Source organism: Gopherus flavomarginatus, chromosome 1 (assembly GCF_025201925.1).
Source record: "Gopherus flavomarginatus isolate rGopFla2 chromosome 1, rGopFla2.mat.asm, whole genome shotgun sequence".
Classification (NCBI taxonomy): Eukaryota; Metazoa; Chordata; order Testudines; family Testudinidae; genus Gopherus; species Gopherus flavomarginatus.
Window position 1 is genome coordinate 199,471,484 of NC_066617.1, and position 18,928 is coordinate 199,490,411.

The following is an 18,928-nucleotide window of genomic DNA, read 5'->3' on the forward strand; positions in this document are numbered from 1 at the left end:
TTCATTTATTCACTCTAATTTAAGGTTTCGCATGCCAGTAATACATTTTAATGTTTTTAGAAGATCTCTTTGTGTAAGTCTATAGTATATAACTAAGCTATTGTCGTATGTAAAGTAAATAAGGTTTTTAAATGTTTAAGAAGCTTAATTTAACATTAAATTAAAATTCAGAGTCCCGTACACCAATAGCCAGGACCCAGGCAGTGTGAGCACCACTGAAAATCAGTTTGTGTGCCGCCTTCAGCACACGTGCCATAGATTGCCTACCCTTGACCTAGACTCTTCTCAGCGGTAGGAGATGACAGAACAAGGCGTAATGGTCTCAAGTTGCAGTGGGGGAGGTTTAGGTTGGATATTATGAAAACCTTTGTCACTAGGAGGGTGGTGAAGCACTGGAATGGGTTACCTAGCAAGGTGGTAGAATCCCCTTTCTTACAGGTTTTTAAGGTCAGGCTTGACAGTGCCCTGGCTGGGATGATTTAGTTGGGGACTGGTCCTGCTTTGAGCAGGGGGTTGGACTAGATACCTCCTGAGGTCCCTTCCAACCCGCTATTCTGTGAGAGGTGAGTAGCACAGGGCAGCACAGGCGAGGGTCGGGGGGGGAGCAGTTGTCAGAGATGGGGCAGAGCAGGGGACAAGCAGCTGGAGAAGATTTTGCCCCGACATTCAGCATTTCTGCTCTTACAGCCAGTGACCCGCCCACTCTGTGGGGCAGGTCCCAGTGTCACGCGCCGCCCGCGAGCCTGGCGGCAGGTCCCTGCTGGCACCGACCCGAGCGTTCCAACAGAGCACGGCGGGATCCATTGCTCTGCGCTCGCCCCTAAAGAACCTCAGTCGACCGCCGATTAGGTGGATCCTGGACGGCGAGAGGCCGGGCCGAGGCTGATTCTCGCGACAGTAGCGGCGACAGCGGCAGCTATGCGCGTGCGCAGCAATCTGCGTGGGCGTGTGTCCCTTTCCCCTCGCGTCAGCGTGAGTCGCTGGGGATCCGCACATGCGCACGCTCTCGCGGACGGAAGGGGGCGGTCCTGGACTATGATCCCCACCCCGCGGCACCCGCACGTGGGCGCGCACGGGCCCTTCAGCGAGGTGTACGCGCCGGCCGAGGACACCTACCTGCTGCTGGACGCGCTGGAGCAGGACGCGACCCAGCTCAGAGACGCGCGGTGCGAGCTGCGGGGGGGGGCACCAGCGAGTCAACAGCCAATGGGAGCCGCCGCTGTGGGGGGTGGGCGGAGTCAGGGGGCGCTGCGAGCACGTGGCGGGGGCAGCCCAGGAGGGTCCCAGCCGCTGTGGAGACCCCGGGCCGGTGGGTGCTGCCCTGCTGCGGCAGAGTTGTGTAGCGAACAGTGGCCGGTGTAGCCACGGCGAGGTCTGCTGCAGTGGGCAGGAAAGCGGCTCGGGCTGCCCTGGTTAGGGTGACCCGCCTTTCACAGTGCAAAGCGGGGACATACGCAGGAGCCCTGAGACCCCAACCCCTGCCATGCCAGAGCCCAGTGCTGGTAAGAGCCATTCAGGGAGCCTGGGCTGGCGTGGGGAGCCCTGGCCCCTCCACCTGTCCTTGGTGGGGGCTGGGGTACCCAAGAGCAGTTCTTGGCCTCTGTCCCTGCCCCCACCCCCCATGGTGCACTACCAAGGGCAGGTGGAGGGTCCAAGGCTCTCCACAGCAAACTGGGCTTCCAGGATAACTCTCACTACAGCCTGGCCAGCTCTGGCGTCTGGTCCGGGGCAGGGCCGCAGGGAAAGAGGAGGAGCAGGGGGTGGGGCATTGTGAGTGGGGGGAACTACTTGAGAGAACCTCCTCTCTCACTCACACACACACTCATATGTACTGGAAAGAGGGTGGTGCTGCCCCTGAGCTTTGGGCAGGCATAGAGTGATGCTACAGGGAATCCAAGATAAATGTTGTCCTGGAGTAATTTAACCTGGCACTGGGAGTTGAAATTTACATTTGGGGACTGTCCCGCTCAATTAGGGATGGGTGATCACCCTACTCAGAGCTCCAAGTAGTTTCAGTAAATAATGTAAACATCTGCTGGATTTCAAATTACTGTGGTAATTTAGTCTTTGGCATGATGGTCAGTTTTTCCAGGAATGATGTTCCACAAACATCATTAAATCAGTTTTACTCTGTGAGGAGTGGAATGTTATTAATTTATTGAAATATAGAATCGGCTAGAACTTGGTTCTTTGTTGCTCCTTTTCATACTCAAAATATCTCAAAGTGCATTGCAAATATAATTTAAGTTGAATGGGATCCATGCAATGAAATAATCTTGTTGCTTGTCTTGAAATTTCTATTATTTATATGTGTCCAGAGCCAGCTCAAACAAATGTGGACCCTTTAGAATAGTCACTGGGATATATCTACACTGCAGTTGGGAGTGAGCCTCTGGACTCAAGCTAGTGGAACTTGAGCTAGTGCACTAAAGATAACATGGACATTGCATCCCGGGCAGCAGCTTGTGCTCTTAAGTCTACCTGATCCCCTAGATCTGAGCTTGAGTGGCTAGACTGAGTCTCCATGGGAAACACAACATCCACACTGCTGTTTTTAGAGTGCTCACTTGAGCCCTGCTAGTGCAAGTTTGTCACCAAATGCATTGTGTAGACATATCCTTGGGATCCCAGTTTCAGTGTGACCTGCTTCAAACTCTTATGCCATGGCTGCTTGGTGGAGGAGGTGGAGATGTGTCTAGAACTGCTGATTTTGTGTTGTCAATGGATGCTTCCAGTTAACAGAGGGAAGGAAAACTACAATGTGGCCCAGCGGGGGCTGTGATAAGTAGGAAATATTTTGATTCCCCAGGGGACACAAGTTATCACCGGAGAGCTGTCAGTCAGCACATCGCAGATCATATGGCACACCATTCAACTTGATCTTGAGGGCAGTATGACCAGTGAACTTCATTATTAGTGGGGTCTCCAGTGGCTGCAGGTTTGACAGCATTGCCTGATCCAGGCCTGCATATGTCCATCCTAGATACTCTTGTGAAGTGGGTATTTTAATCACTTTGTACTAATTATTTTTATTTAAATTTAGAGTTGAGATCTCCCTTGAAGTAGGAGCTGGATCAGGTGTGGTTTCAGCATTTCTGGCTTCCCTTGTTGGACCCAGTGCATTGTACATGTGAGTATTATAATACCATTTTTTTAGATTGTTGCAGCTAATAATATAAGAATATGTTGCTCTTACAATATGTAGTGCTTTTCATTTCAAAATATTTTACAGTCACCAACTATGTAGAGAAGTATTATCTCCATTTTACAAATGGATTTCTAAAGACATTTAGATTCCTATCCCTCATTGATTTCAGTGAGAGGTTAGACACCTAAATAGCTTAGAAAACCTGGCCCTAAATTACTTGCTCAAGACCACCTATTGGTTTGGTAGTAAAGCAGGACTAGAGTTCTGAAATTTCTTCTTCTGAGCTTGAGCTCAATCCGTAGTCATGCTGTCTCTACCATGTTTACTCAGAACTTGATCCTGCAAACACTTGTCTAACTTACTCATGTGAGTTGTTCTGTTGAGCTGCAACATATGTAACATTAAGCAAATGCACAAGAGTTTGCAGAGCTGGGCCTCTCTGAGTACCTATTATGCAGTGCCATAGTTGGAAAGACAGTCTCATTATAAACGCTTGTTTTCACAGACAAAATCATTTTAGGCTGAATTTCTAATGTCTGTTCTGAGTCCAAATTTTGTTTGAAAGTCTGATAAAATTCTCTTGGCCTTTTGTGCGTTATCTGAGCACAAAATGTAGAAAACTTTGATATTATAGTATGTTGCATTGCTTGAGAAATAGTATGTGATAATTTAATTCAAGACAATTGTAATGCATCCACAGATGAGGACAAAGTTATAGTTATGTCTGAGCATGCAACCTTAACTTTAGCATTTCCTTAATTTTTGAGTACTTAGGCAACCTTAAACTTTTCTTAGCATAGTGTTATTGTATGAAATTTCATACGTTATAGTCACAGTATGAGTAACAAGAATTGTATATTCTTTTCAGAGCTTGGATGATGATTATTCAGTAAGGCTATGTCTACACTGCAAGATAGGGGTGAAAACAGTGGGTATGTCCTCAGCATAGCCCAGTCGTACCTCTGCTGCTGCTACTGCAGTTACGCTGCTATTTATACTTGTGCTAATTGGATGAGAGCTAGCGTGAGTGTATGTGTATGAGCAGGGGAATCACATTCATTAACACACAAGGCTTGACATTACATCACATAATAGCATTCACATTCGTACGTTCATTTTTAATTTATATCTTGTAATGTTGATGTGATATTAATGTTTTGCTTTCAGATGTACAGATATCAACCCTATAGCAGCTTCTTGTACCTTGGAGACAGCTGTACTTAACAAAGTTCACATTCACCCAGTAATTACTGACTTGGTAAGATACAAGTGCCTATAACTGGACTTTCTGATAGTTTTTCAATTCTTACGATGTACAATGGAAGGTTTGCCTGTAATCATTCAGGTACTGTCCCTTCATGCTGAAAGAAAGACAAGGGGCAATGGATGTGTTTTAATTAGGCCACAGTTTTATTCAGTTAACATATCCAGGATTACCCAACAATAAATTGTACAGCAGGTCATCATTATTTTCTTAATTGTTTCCACCTACTCGGGATGGCTGCTGGCAGCCCTCCCCCTTTCTCAGCCTGGTCCTAGCCAGCCTGTTGCTGGGATCTCATTACCCTCCCCTTGTATGAGGAATTAAGGGGGGTGGAAAACAGGGAAGGGATTGGCTCCCCCTGTACCTCATGTTAGGAGCCCCAGCATTCCTTCCCCAACTACCTGAAGGGATGCTTTCCTCTAAATCCACTTCCAAATCCATTTAATCTGAGAACCGTATTCCCTCTGTAACGAGCACCGGACACATTTGTTACTAAGTGGTGACATTTTGACTTAACTTCCTCGCCTACCCCGCTGGGTCCCTTATCTGCTGTGGAGAAGATGGAAAAAACCTGCCCCACCTCGTCCAATCTGGTGGTGAGGAGAAAATTCCTTTCGAGCTCCAGAAGAAGAAGTTGAGTAGCGTCATGCTCACAGCAGGTCGTGAAGAAACCAAGTCCTACTTGGATCCCATCACTGGGAGGGTGGGTGTTGCCAGCCTGATTGTAGTAAGAGTGTGTTTCTCTGGAACTGTGCAGGGTATAGTTGCCCCCAGGCACATGAAAGGACAGTGTCCCCCTTCTAACCTGGTCCAGCAACTTCCTGTTCCCTGCTGTGTCCTGTTAAATTTTCCCTTCCTCCCCACCCTGTTGCAAAGGGGGCCCAAATAGGGGCAACAAACCTTCCTTCCAGCCAGCCAGCTAAAGAACCCAGCGCACTCGGGGGCAATTTACGGCCATATGTTAGTAAGGCACAACAGTTTTTTATGCCACAAAATATAAGTATTCGTTTTATTAAATTTGTAAAGTACTCTGGTGGATGGCAGTAGCTTAGACACTGTTGGAAGCTTACAGAAAACTAAGTAAAAACTGATCACAGTGCCCATTGTTCCCTCAAACTCATGCAAAAAAACCCAAATAGAAAGGGTATGTCTACACTGCAGGAGTATTCCGATTTTACATAAACCGGTTTTGTAAAACAGATTATATAAAGTCGAGTGCATGTGGCCACACAAAGCACAATAATTGGGCAGTGTGCTTCCATGTACTGAGGCTAGCGTCGATTTCTAGAGCGTTGCACTGTGGGTAGCTATCCCTTAGCTATCCCATAGTTCCTGCAGTCTCCCCTGCCCATTGGAATTCTGGGTTGAGATCCCAATGCATGATGGTGCAAAAACAGTGTCACGGTTAATTCTGGGTAAATGTTGTCACTCATTTCTTTCTCCGAGAAAGCAACAGCAGACAATCATTTCGCTCCCTTTTTCCCTGGATTGCCCTGGCAGATGCCATAGCATGGCAACCATGGAGCCTGTTTTGCCTTTTGTCACTGTCACCATATGTGTACTGGATGCCACTGACAGAGACGGTACTGCAGTGCTACATAGCAGCATTTATTTGCCTCTGCAAGGTAGTAGAGATGGTTACCAGTCGTTCTGTACCGTCTGCTGTGCCGTTGTAAATTGGCGATGAGATGACGGTTATCAGTCGTTCTGTACCGTCTGCTGCTATCATGGGTGCTCCTGGCTGGCCTCGCTGAGGTCGGCTGGGGGCGCAAAGACAAAAATGGGAATGACTTCCCGGGTCATTCCCTCTTTTATGTTTTATCTAAAAATAGAGTCAGTCCTGCCTTGAATATGGGGCAAGTGTACTAGAGAGCCAGTGCATCAGAGAACCAGAGAGCACAGCCGCTCCATGTCAGATCTCGCAGAAATGATGAGCTGCATGCCATTCTAGGGGGTGCCCCTGCAACAACCCCACCCATTGATTCCCTTCTCCCCCAACCCTCCTGGGCTACCATTGCAGTGTCCGCCCATTTGTGTGATGAAGTAATAAAGAATGCAGGAATAAGAAACACTGAGTTTTTAGTGAGACAAAATGAGGGGGAGGCAGCCTCCAGCTGCTATGATAGTCAAGGCAGGACATTAAATGGTAGGGGGCAAAGCAGCCCAGCATCCCGTTGCTATGATAGTCCAGGCAGTACAGAATCTTTTCTTTAGACATGAAAGGGGGGGTGCTGATGGAGCTCAGCCCCCAGTTGCTATGATGAGGACGGTTACCAGCTGTTCTGTACCATCTGACGGGAATAACTGGGAGTCATTCCTATTTTTACCCAGGCGCCACCGGCCGACCTCACCTGAGGCCAGCCAGGAGCACTCACGGGATGATGACGAGGACGGCTATCAGTCCTTTTGTACTGTACCGTCTGCCACCGGGGAGGGGAGGAGAGAGGATGCTGCTGTTCAGTGCTGCAGCACCACGTCTACCAGCAGCATGCAGTAGACATAGGGTGACATTGAAAAAAGTCAAAAAACGATTTTTTTCCCTTTTCTTTCACAGAGGCATTGGGAGCTCAGCCAAGAATGCAAATACTTTTCAGAGACTGCGGGGACTGTGGGATAGCTGGAGTCCTCAGTCTCCCCCTCCCTTCCTCCATGAGCGTCCATTTGATTCTTTGGCTTTCTGTTACGCTTGTCACGCAGCACTGTGCTGTGGACTCTGTATCATAGCCTGGAGATTTTTTTCAAATGCTTTGGCATTTCATCTTCTGTAACGGAGCTCTGATAGAACAGATTTGTCTCCCCATACAGCGATCAGATCCAGTATCTCCCGTACGGTCCATGCTGGAGCTCTTTTTGGATTTGGGACTGCATCGCCACCTGTGCTGGGGACACAGGAAATGAAATTCAAAAGTTTGCGAGGCTTTTCCTGTCTATCTGGCCAGTGCATCCGAGTTCAGATTGCTTTCCAGAGCGGTCACAATGGTACACTGTGGGATTCCGCCTGGAGGCCAATACCGTCGATTTGTGGCCACACTAACCCTAATCTGACATGGCAATACTGATTTCAGCGCTACTCCTCTTGTCGGGGAGGAATACAAAAACCAGTTTAAAGAGCCCTTTATATCGATATTAAGGGCCTCGTTGTGTGGACGGGTGCAGGATTAAATCAGTTTAACGCTGCTAAATTCGGTTTAAACACGTAGTGTTGACCAGGCCAAAGTCTGATGAAAAGAGAGGAACAAAAAAGCTGATAAGGGACCAGACTGAATCTGAAAAGAAAATATACTTCAAATGAGACTAAATCAGTACAAATATAGAGCAAATACTACATAATCAGGGAATGGATTTGAAACTGAGAGTACCTGGAGCTTTCTTATTAATGTTGTACCCATGACAGTAATGTTCTGCCAATGCACAAGTCTAAATGTTTTTTTGTTAGAAATTCTGTTTGCTAGTGATTTAAAAACAAGCAGTCCATAATGGGAAACTAAGTTTCACCTTTTCCTCAGTAAGCTCTTTTAATTTGTAAAAAATCTTGAGAATTTAAATTTAATGAAAGGTGACAGATTGCCAGTAATTAGAATTAGCTGAAATAAATGAACACTTCATTTGGGAATTGGACTGTCCACAGCGGCCTATATGAAGTAGTTGATGAACAGCTAACAGATGATAAACTTTTAATCACTTCTGAACTAGGATGGATATGAATCTGTAAGCAAGCTCTTTTAATTAGTATAGGTTTTTCTTTCATCCTCTTACTATTCTGTATCTCTAGTTCATGTTTTCGGACCATGTTGTGTATGTCATCATGCAATACATTTATATTTTTACTTGTCCTGTTCTGTGGGCTGCTCTTGCACATTGAAGACCGATTTAGAGGCTGGGCGATTCAGAACCAAATAGGACAGTTGAATGCATTGCTGTGAATGGGAGGTGAAACAGGAATGGTCCCAACTCTATTTACTTTAATTTATAAAAATATGAAATGATCTAACCCTTCCTATGAGGAATCACTTGCAGTATAGTCATCCTAGAAGAAGAGATGCTTGATTTGATAGAGAAATAATTTAGTTCCCTTACTGAGATTGAGTAATTTATCTTGTAATTTACCCACTTATGAAACTGATTATTATCTCACAGCCAGGACGTCTTTATTATTATCTACTAAATAAAGCATGTATTCTGTAATTAATATGTATTTAAAACATTTGCTTAGTAAGGGTTCTTGAAATTATTGTTTTCATATTGTCTATTATTGACTTTTGATTTTGGTAACAAAAAAGATAAGAAAAATAGATAGTGCCAACATGGTCACCAGTTATTAGCTGGCTAAATTTATGGAAAATTGCACAGATTTGTGTTCTACAAAATGTTTACCTTGTACTCCAGAAAATACAGAAAATAACAAAGAAGTATCTTAGTTAACAGTCTGTTTTGGCTTAAGTCATTTTAAATAAGTCAGGTTTTCATAGCTAGGTACAGGACACTTTCTATATCTCAATAGTGTATTGCTGTTTGTAAACCTGTTAATTTTCATACAGTCTTGATAACGATTGATTATATTCAAAGCTTAATCTCTCATTTTAGTCCCATATATGACAAATCTGCAGTCTCACAATGCCTTTTGTATAATGAGAAGTGGAAATGTGTGTTTCTGTCGTAAATAAAAAATGTAGCTAATAAAAGAACTGCCTAAATAAATCTAACTTGTTTCCTACTTCAATTTCATCTCTAGGTCACAGGATTGTTACCGAGATTAAATGGGAAGGTTGATCTACTACTATTTAATCCACCGTATGTGGTAACCCCTTCTGAAGAGGTAGGGATCACTGAGATTTGAGGCGATGGAATGTAAAAAAAATAAAAAAAAACAAACTTCTGCAGCTCAGTGGAAATTATTAATTTCTGATATGATAAATTGGTTTGTAATATCCAGTTGTCAGACCACTGTGTCCTGAATTGCAGTGCTTTGAAAAAGTAGTGAGGGGTCATGTGGCGCCAATGGTGATAGCAGAACTGTTTGCAGTAAATATGAATCACTCACCTTACTGCACTCTCTGCATAAGAGATAAAGGACACTAGCGACCACAGTTCCACAAAATACTGCTCCATCCTTGCTGGGGCAATTCTGTAAATCCATGTCTACACAAGGATACTTAGGAATCACTAAAGGTATGAAGTCAGGGCGCATAAATTAAAGCATGCTTAATCTCCCATGTCAGTGCACTTATTCAGGAGTAAAGTGGCTTTAGTTCTGTAACTTTGATTGAGGGTTTGTCTACACTTAAAATACTGCAGTGGGGTAGCTGCACCAATGCAGGTGCACTGATGTAGCACTTCAGTGAAGATGCTACCACACCAATGGGAGGGCTGCTCCCATTGGCATAGGTAGCCCAAGAGGCAGTAGCTGTGTCAACAGGAGAAGCACTCCTACTGACATAACGCTGTCTATCCCAGGAGTTAGGTCAGAATAACTACATCGCTCAGGTGTATGGCTTTTCCACGCCCCTTGAGCGACATAATTATACTGACATAAATTGCTAGTGTAGACAAAGATACAGTGAATTAATTCTACTTCATTCCTGAATGAGAGATCCACTTAGAGGTTTAACCATGCTTTAATTTATGTGCATTGATTTTATACCTTTACCTTTAGTTGATTTGCCTTAACTTTCCTGATTATCTGCATGTAGACAAGCCCTACGAGATTTTCATTTAGATCTGTCAGATATTTTCCATTGGAATGATTTTCTAGTGGAAAATGTCTTTTTCACAAAATTAGAATTTTCAGGGATGAGCGTCTTGGCTCTCCCCTCCCATGGCAGCCTGCCCAAAGGCTCTTTCTGCCTGCACAGAGAAACAGAAATTGACAAGAGCCATCCAGCTAGGCAGTTGGCAAGCTCAAAAATTCTGTTTTAGTTCTCCCAAAATGGAATTTTTCAGAATTTCTGGCTTGTGAAAAATCTTGAGCTATTTACTTTTTTGTCCAAAATTGGGACTAAATTTTTCCAAAACCTCAACATTTTCTATGGGACAGAAATTCCTTTTTCTGGACTGCTCTAATTTTCGTCTTTCATTTGTATTCTTCAGGACTCTCAAGTCATGTCTACACTGCAATAAAACAAGAACAGGTGGCCCATGTCAGCTGACTTGGGTCACAGGGCTCAAGCTGCAGGGCTGTGAACTGGAGTGTCTAAAGCTGTAAAGGGGGAGGTTCCAAAAGCCCTGGCTCCCGCCCAAATCCAAACATCTACACTGCAGTTTTATAGCCCCGCATACTGAGCCCAAGTCAGCAGACATGAGCCAGCCACAAGTGTTTTATTGCAATGTAGACATATCCTTGGTGTATTTTATGTGAATACTTTCTGTATACATCTAGAGGAAAGTATATGCTTTGAATGTTACAAAAGTGTCAATTTCCAAACAGTGTCAACAAAGACCTTCTTTAAATCCAAACAGAGCTCATCTATTTGGAGGATAAGTCTGCAATTTGACTTGTATGCTGCATAAACTAAACTGCCATGTAGCAATTTTACGATTGAAATTATTTTAATTAAATAAGCTCCTTAAGATAGAGACTGAGGTGATTCTCTTCCTAAAGTGTCATGAACATATATGGCACTCTATAGTTGTATGTAAACCATTAGTAAAAAAATTCATATTTCTTTAATTTCTCCTAGGTAGAAAGCCATGGAATAGAGGCAGCCTGGGCTGGAGGCAAAAATGGCAGAGAAGTAATGGATAGACTTTTTCCTTTAGTGCCAGACCTGCTTTCAATAAGAGGATTATTCTATTTAGTTACAATTAAAGAGAACAACCCAGGTAATAGAATCCTTTGGTTTGTTAAACTATATGTTACTACGTGAAAACTATGAGCACAAGACTAAGGTGCTATAGCTAATCAGACATTGCCACTATTATGCAAGAATGGGAAACTTTGAATTGAGTAATATCTCAGAGAAATGAGAGGGCCTGTACATGGCAGTAGCAAGTCACACTTTAATAACATTTATTCGTATGGAAGCACTTTGGGCTAGAGTCACTGGGAGGACTTGGTTGAGCATTGCAGCACCCAACTTTTAGGCACCCTTCTACTAAGTTAGGCAGTCAGGTTCCCCATACAATGCACTGGGAGACTTAGGTGCCTAAAAAAGATTCACAGAAGTCAGCGTGCTAAACCAGCCAATAGGAAATGACAAGGAGAGGGGTGTAGCCTAAGCCCTGTCTCTCAGGAGTTACATGCCTCACTCTGGCCTTGATGGAGGCACCTCCCTCTACTTGAAATTCATAGTAGTGAACCCTCTCCAGGAGTTGGGTACCTAAGCCAGGTCATCCCTTTTTGAAGAAAAATCAAGGTAATGGTGGTAGTGCCTCCTTGCGTGCCCAATAGCCCAGTGGTTAGAGCATCACCCAGGATGTTGGAGGCACTGGTTCAAATTCCCACTCTGCTGGATTGGGAGCAGGGACTTGAACATGAGTCTCTCACTTCCCAGCTGAGTGCCCTAACCACTGTACTTTAGAGATTCCCTCTTTTTCAATGAATAGTTAACTATTTTATTACAAAGTGGAGAGGAGAAAGGAGAGACTGAGTGAGGCTCATCCCAGACTAGCCCATTGCCCAACAGTTAGGGGACTGATGTGGAAAACCCACATTCAATTCCCTATTCCACAGTAGGCAGAATGGGGATTTGAGCCCAGGTTTCCCACATCCTGTGTGAGTACTCTAACTATTGGGAGAAAAGTGTGGGGGAGGCAGCACTGCCTCTTCCTCAGCTGTGTCTTGTGCAGGGCCCAATCAAGTAGATGTGCTCTATGGCAGCCTCTGAGCATGTGTACTGGATTGCGCTCAGCAGGTGAGCTAAGTAAGGGAATACTTTCTTTGTGAATCCTGCTCTGGCTTAGGCATGAGTTAGGTAAGCTGCTTGGTGGTGGTGTCAGGGCTGAGGCAGCTGAGCATGTGCCCATTGGCTGAAATTTAGGCACCTTGGGGACTTCCCCAGTGAACACTGAGGTGCCTAGGGACTTTAGGCTACTACAAAGGTTAGGTGCCTAGGGACTTTAGGCTACTACTACTTTAGGCTACTACAAGGTTAGGTGGCAGCTGAGCCGAGGTATGAGGTTTTAAATTTGTGCTTAGACACTTTACATGATAGCCCCACTTGTGAATCCTATCCTTTCTGGCAGTTTTTACTGTAGGGTTTTCAAATTAATTTGTGTGCTTTGTACACATCCTTTTATCAGAGCTTCTGCCTTTATAAAACCTCCTTTGTTCAAGCCACTACTCACTTAGTATATGCAGGGAAAAATACTGTCCATTACAACACTGACCCAAGTAGTATGGGAAATACAGGTTTCATCTGCTAAAGTGAAACTAACACTGAAGTGTAGAATTACTCCAGGGCACTCCCACGTTTGAACATTTTCAGACAGGGCTCAAATATCAGACCTGTAATTGTACTCTGCTGGAATTTTACCAAAAAAGCCTAAACACTCTTCAGTCTCCCTGGTCACCCAGTTACAGATCTAAAAGTCGCAATTTTCCAACAAAAAAACTTCAAAAACAGACTCCAACGAGTAACTGCAGAACTGGAATTAATTTGCAAACTGGACACCATTAAATTAGGCTAGAATAATGACTGGGAGTGGATGGGTTATTACACAAAGTAAAAACTATTTCCCCATGCTAATTTTTCCCCTACTGTTACTCACACCTTCTTGTCAACTGTTTGAAATGGGCTATCCTGATTATCACTACAAAAGTTGTTTTTCTCCTGCTGATAATAGCTCATCTTAATTGATTAGTCTTGTTAGAGTTGGTATGGCAACCCCCATTTTTTCATGTTCTGTGTGTATGTATATCTTCCTACTGTATTTTCCACTACATGTATTCGATAAAGTGAGTTTTAGTCTACAAAAGCTTGTGCCCAAATAAATTGGTTAGTCTCTAAGGTGCCACAAGTACTCCTCATCCTTTTTATTAAGTACTTGAAACCTGAGTATAGTGCTGAAACTTTTTTTAATTGAAGCAGTTAGTTAAGATGGGAATATTAAATCATTATACTATCATTCTAACTAATTTGCAGTTTCAGTATAACTGCACTTAACTCATTTTGGATTTTGTGTTAATATATAGAATATTAAAAGCATACATGCACTTAAAACTTTGAGCACACTTTTTAATCTTAAACTTATTTATCAATTCAATTAAGTACTTAGTATATTTTTCAAAGACATTAAAATCCAACATTTCCACTAGTAGAAAGCCAAGTTCATTTGGTTTTGTTGGATGACTGCTTTAAAAATTGTTCTAATCACCTGAAGGAGCATGATAGGCTCATAAAATATCTATGTAATCTTTTGTTTTGTAATTTGCTTTTAGCAAATAAATCAGTTTAAGACAGGATGGGCTTTTTAGGTGGTGATTAACACAAACTGAACTGTAACGCTGTACATTTTTAATTACAGATGAAATTTTGGAAACAATGAAGAAATACGGTTTAAGAGGTACTAGAGTACTTTCTAGACAAGCAGGAAGAGAAACTCTCTCAATTCTCAAATTCAGCAAGTCCTGACGACTGCTCTTAAATCTTTAAACATCTTCAGCAATGGAAGTTGAACACAAATGGTGTTACAATGGTCAGGCTATTTTGTGATGATAAACTATAACTCAACAGATTTTGAAAAAAAATTATCCTGTCTCCTGACCTTTACAGGAAAATTAGCAAAACTTTCTTTTTTGTTCCCTTAACCTGGCCGTCAACCCACTGTGGTCTGTAATCAATGAGGGAGCAGTTGTTTCTGGACTTGGTTTTCTATTAGCGTAGTGGAACAGTAGCTGAAATGTAAACTTTAAAATGGGCAGTCACACTTTAAAATGGGGAAATTCATTGGTATGTGTTTTGTTTTATAACTGGAATATTTTTATGTGATCATACATTTAATTGTGAACCTTTGTCGTTCATTATGGGTTCTCAAAACAGTGTTCTTGCTTTAGTACTTTGTCTTCTCTTATGGTACTTATTCTGTACAAATATCTAGTTTTAATTAGTATTTAAGAAGCCACTGATCTTGGGGTTAATGGCCTCAGTCTTATATTTTGCACTGGTTACAGAATCATCAAAAGCCTAGTGCATAGAAACTAATTTTGCTTACATATCTTATCTTGCTACTGTATTATTGCTATGAATATTTCAACAGATGCACCCAATAAGGAGTTCTGCTATATGTTATACAGGGTCTTTAAGCTAAATGCTATGGGTTAATAAACAGTGTAAAAAGTTCAGTTCAATATAATCAATTTTACAAAATTCTTTTAGGGTGGAGACTAATTTTAGACTGTAAAAAGGAAGGTTTAGTTTAAAAATATTTTCAGTAGAGCCTAGTTGTCACAGTATGGAAAACTAACAAGTGATGGTTCTTTATAAAGCACGTCCATTTATGACTATGGTATGATACCATTCTTATACTAACGCACCATAAAATGTATGGGATGGAGACTTGTATGGTTTGATAATCTCCCTATATTTAAGCCTCTTCAGTTTGTTTAAACCGATTTTTATGGAAAAATTCCTGGATTTTACAAAAAGTATTCATTTTTTTCTGATTTTCACCCTATTTTTGTATCATTCAAATATATAAAAAATAACTTGCTTTATTCAAAAATACAATACATTGCATGAGATATATGTATTATGACAATACATTAGTCTGGGTGTATATGCAAAGGTGCCTGTTGAAGTAAGGCTATGTATTAGTCAAGAAAATACACACAATAAACAAACAGGCATGCGAGCTCTGAAGTGTGTGTGCATCTGAACATACTGATGAATCTCACGTCCACCACGTACACATTTCAAGCTGTTAGCGGATAACAGTTTAAAGATTTGACACACTAAAATGGGAAGAAAACAAAAATCTATACCAGAATACATTTCAGAAAACAAGTATTTGAAAGTTTTTAAAAAAACAAAAACAGGAGAAAAGGATGAGGTTGAGGGTATGTGCTGCAAATGGTGTGACCCAGTTATTAAAAGTAAATATTTATAGGATAATATTTCTAAGTCTACAACAGTAAAACTGTTTATTCAAATGAAAAGTATTATTGTCTTCTTAAACTTTCAGGTAGCACTATGTTTTGAGTTCTGTTTTAGTTTTGCAAACCACATTGATTAACAAAATTCAAAGCATTAATCCACTGAATACTTTTCCCCCTTGACTTTCTGTCCACCACAATAAACCCAATTATTTACCCAGAAAAGTTAATAGTTTTTTGCACTGATTTTCACCTGTTTTTTTGTTTTGGTAATTCTTAATTACTAGGAAAAAATAAATAAAATAAAAACAAAGGGCTCTACTTATATTATATATTTAAGAATAGCAAGTTTTCTAGTCAATTTCCTTTCTGCTTGCGGCGTCTCCCACAATTCTGAGACGTATGGGCTATTCCTCTCCTGCCAGCAGTTCAATGCTATAATGCTGCTCTTACTGATCATGCTCCCTTCTCCAGCTTGCACCAAACTATTTATTCCAAATGTGTATAAAAACTCATAGAATGATGAGTAACAACAGCTTCAATGCCAGCCCATAAACCTATGAACAGTAGGCTAACTAGCCGACAAACTGAAGCTATAAAAATTAAATTTTGTCCCTTTGCTACAAAGCCATCCAGATAGGGTATAATTATGGGACACACTACTAGCAGAAATGAAATTATTAGGTAAGAAAGAAAGGGGTAAGGTGGTAGAAAAGACGGTTACTCACCTTTGTAACTGTTGTTCTGCGAGATGTGTTGCTCACATCCATTCCAGTTAGGTGTGTGCGCCGCGCGTGCACGTTCGTCGGAAACTTTTTACCCTAGCAACTCCAGTGGGCCGGCAGGTCGCCCCCTGGAGTGGCGCCGCCATGGTGCTCAATATATATCCCTGCCGGCCCACCCGCTCCTCAGTTCCTTCTTGCCGGCTACTCCGACAGTGGGGAAGGAGGGCGGGTGTGGAATGGATGTGAGCAACACATCTCGAAGAACAACAGTTACAAAGGTGAGTAACCGTCTTTTCTTCTTCGAGTGATTGCTCACATCCATTCCAGTTAGGTGAATCCCAAGCCATACCTAGGCGGTGGGGTCGGAGTGAGAAGTCGCGGCATGGAGCACTGCAGATCCGAAGGCCGCATCCTCTCTTGACTGCTGGACCAGGGCGTAGTGGGAAGCAAAGGTGTGGACCGATGACCAGGTCGCTGCCCGACAGATTTCCTGGATGGGCACATGGGCGAGGAAAGCCAGCGACGACGCCTGCGCCCTGGTAGAATGCGCAGTCACACGGCCCGTAGGGACGTGGGCCAAGTCATAGCAGGTCCTGATACAGGACGTTACCCATGAGGATAACCTCTGGGAGGAGATAGGAAGCCCCTTCATGCGGTCCGCTACCGCCACGAAAAGCTGGGGGGATTTGCGGAAGGGCTTGGTCCTCTCCACGTAGAACGCGAGAGCCCTACGGACATCAAGCGAGTGGAGCTGCTGCTCCCTGCCTGAGGAGTGAGGTTTCGGGAAAAAAACCGGAAGGAATATCTCTTGGCTGATGTGGAAGGACGAGACTACCTTGGGAAGAAAGGCAGGGTGTGGCCTCAGCTGCACCTTATCTTTGTGGAAGACTGTATACGGGGGGTCTACCACAAGAGCCCGGAGTTCCGACACCCGCCTAGCTGAGGTGATAGCTACTAGAAAGGCAGTCTTCCAAGAGAGGTAAAGCAGGGAGCAAGTAGCTAACGGTTCAAAGGGGGGTCCCATGAGCCGGGACAACACCAGGTTAAGATCCCAGGTTGGAGCAGGGAGACGGACGTTAGGGTATAAACGTTCCAGTCCCTTAAGGAATCTAGACACCGTCGGGTGAGAAAAAATAGAGCGACCATCCGCACCCGGGTGAAAGGTGGAGATAGCTGCCAGGTGGACTCGCAACGACGATATCGCCAGACCTTGCTGTTTGAGGGACCAAACGTAGTCTAAGATATCGGCCACCGAAACTTCCATAGGGCGGAGATTTCTCTCCACGCACCAACAGGAGAAACGCTTCCACTTGGCCGAATATGTCGCTCTCGTGGAAGGCTTCCTGCTGCCCAAAAGCACCTCCCTCACCGGTGTGGAGCAGCGCAGCTCAGAACCGGTCAGCCACGCAGGAGCCACGCCGCTAGGTGCAGCGACTGCAGGTCCGGGTGACAGAGGGTCCCATGCTCCTGGGTAATCAGGTCCGGGTGAAGGGGCAGGGGAACTGGGTCGGCTATGGTCAGGTCCAGCAGCATGGGGTACCAATGTTGCCTGGGCCATGCCGGGGCTACCATGATCACGCGAGCCCTGTCCCTGCGCACCTTCAGAAGGACCCTGTGGACCAGAGGGAACGGGGGAAACGCGTAGTACAAGTGGGTCGACCACGAAATAAGGAAGGCATCCGCTATCGACCCGGGCTCCCTGCCCTGAAAGGAGCAGAATGCTTGGCACTTCTTGTTCCCCCCGGACGCGAAGAGGTCCACACGGGGATAACCCCACCTCCGGAAGATGGAGAGGGCGACGTCCGGGCGAAGGGACCACTCGTGCGACAGGAAGGATCTGCTCAAGCGATCCGCCAGCGTGTTCCGTACTCCGGGGAGGAAGGAAGCTGTGAGGTGAATGGAGTGGGCTACACAAAAGTCCCAGAGTTGCATCGCCTCGTGGCAAAGGGGAGAGGATCTGGTGCCGCCTTGCTTGTTGATATAGTACATGGTCGTCGTGTTGTCGGTAAACACCGCGACACAACGACCTTGAAGCTGATGGCAGAACGTTTGACAAGCGAGGCGGACCGCTCTCAACTCCCGCATGTTGATGTGCAACCCCACCTCCTTCTGGGACCAAAGGCCCTGCGTTCTCAGGGTCCCCAGGTGGGCCCCCCAGCCTAGATCTGAGGCATCCGTTGTCAGGGACACCGAGGGCTGAGGTGGGTGGAAAGGGAGCCCCGCACATAGCACGGACTGGTCTAGCCACCAGCCGAGAGAATCTAACACCCCTTGGGGGATCGTGATCAGCATGTCTAGCGGCTGTCTTGCCGGCCGGTAATGATCGATGAGCCACAACTGGAGGGGCCTCATGCGGAGCCGAGCATAACCGGTCACAAAGGTGCAAGCCGCCATGTGGCCTAACAGGGCTAGACATGTCCGCACTGATGTCAAGGGGGCTGCCCGCAGTCGTTGAACGATCGCCGACAATGCCTGGAACCTCTGCAACGGCAGCAAAGCCCTGGCCACAGTGGCGTCCAGGACGGCCCCGATGAATTCCACCCTCTGCGTGGGGATCAGGGTGGACTTGTCCATGTTTATCAAGAGGCCCAAAGTAGCAAACATGCCGGTGATCACGTGGACATGGCTGCAGACTTGCCGTTCCGACGTGCCCCGAATCAACCAATCGTCTAGATAAGGGAACACGTGGATACGACTGCGTCGAAGATGTGCCACAACAACTGCCATGCATTTTGTAAACACCCTCGGGGCCGTAGAAAGGC

At 44.5% G+C, this 18,928-nt stretch overlaps 1 protein-coding gene across 1 annotated transcript; it reads left to right on the forward strand.

The window, feature by feature from the left end:
- The first annotated feature begins 875 nt into the window (after positions 1–875).
- Positions 876–15,666, forward strand: N6AMT1 (N-6 adenine-specific DNA methyltransferase 1). The gene is made up of 6 exons (XM_050961652.1): positions 876–1,166; positions 3,044–3,130; positions 4,316–4,406; positions 9,145–9,228; positions 11,090–11,231; positions 13,875–15,666. The coding sequence occupies exons 1-6, from the start codon at positions 919–921 to the stop codon at positions 13,979–13,981; spliced, it is 759 nt and encodes a 252-aa protein (XP_050817609.1). The 5' UTR covers positions 876–918; the 3' UTR covers positions 13,982–15,666.
- The last annotated feature ends 3,262 nt before the right edge of the window (positions 15,667–18,928 follow it).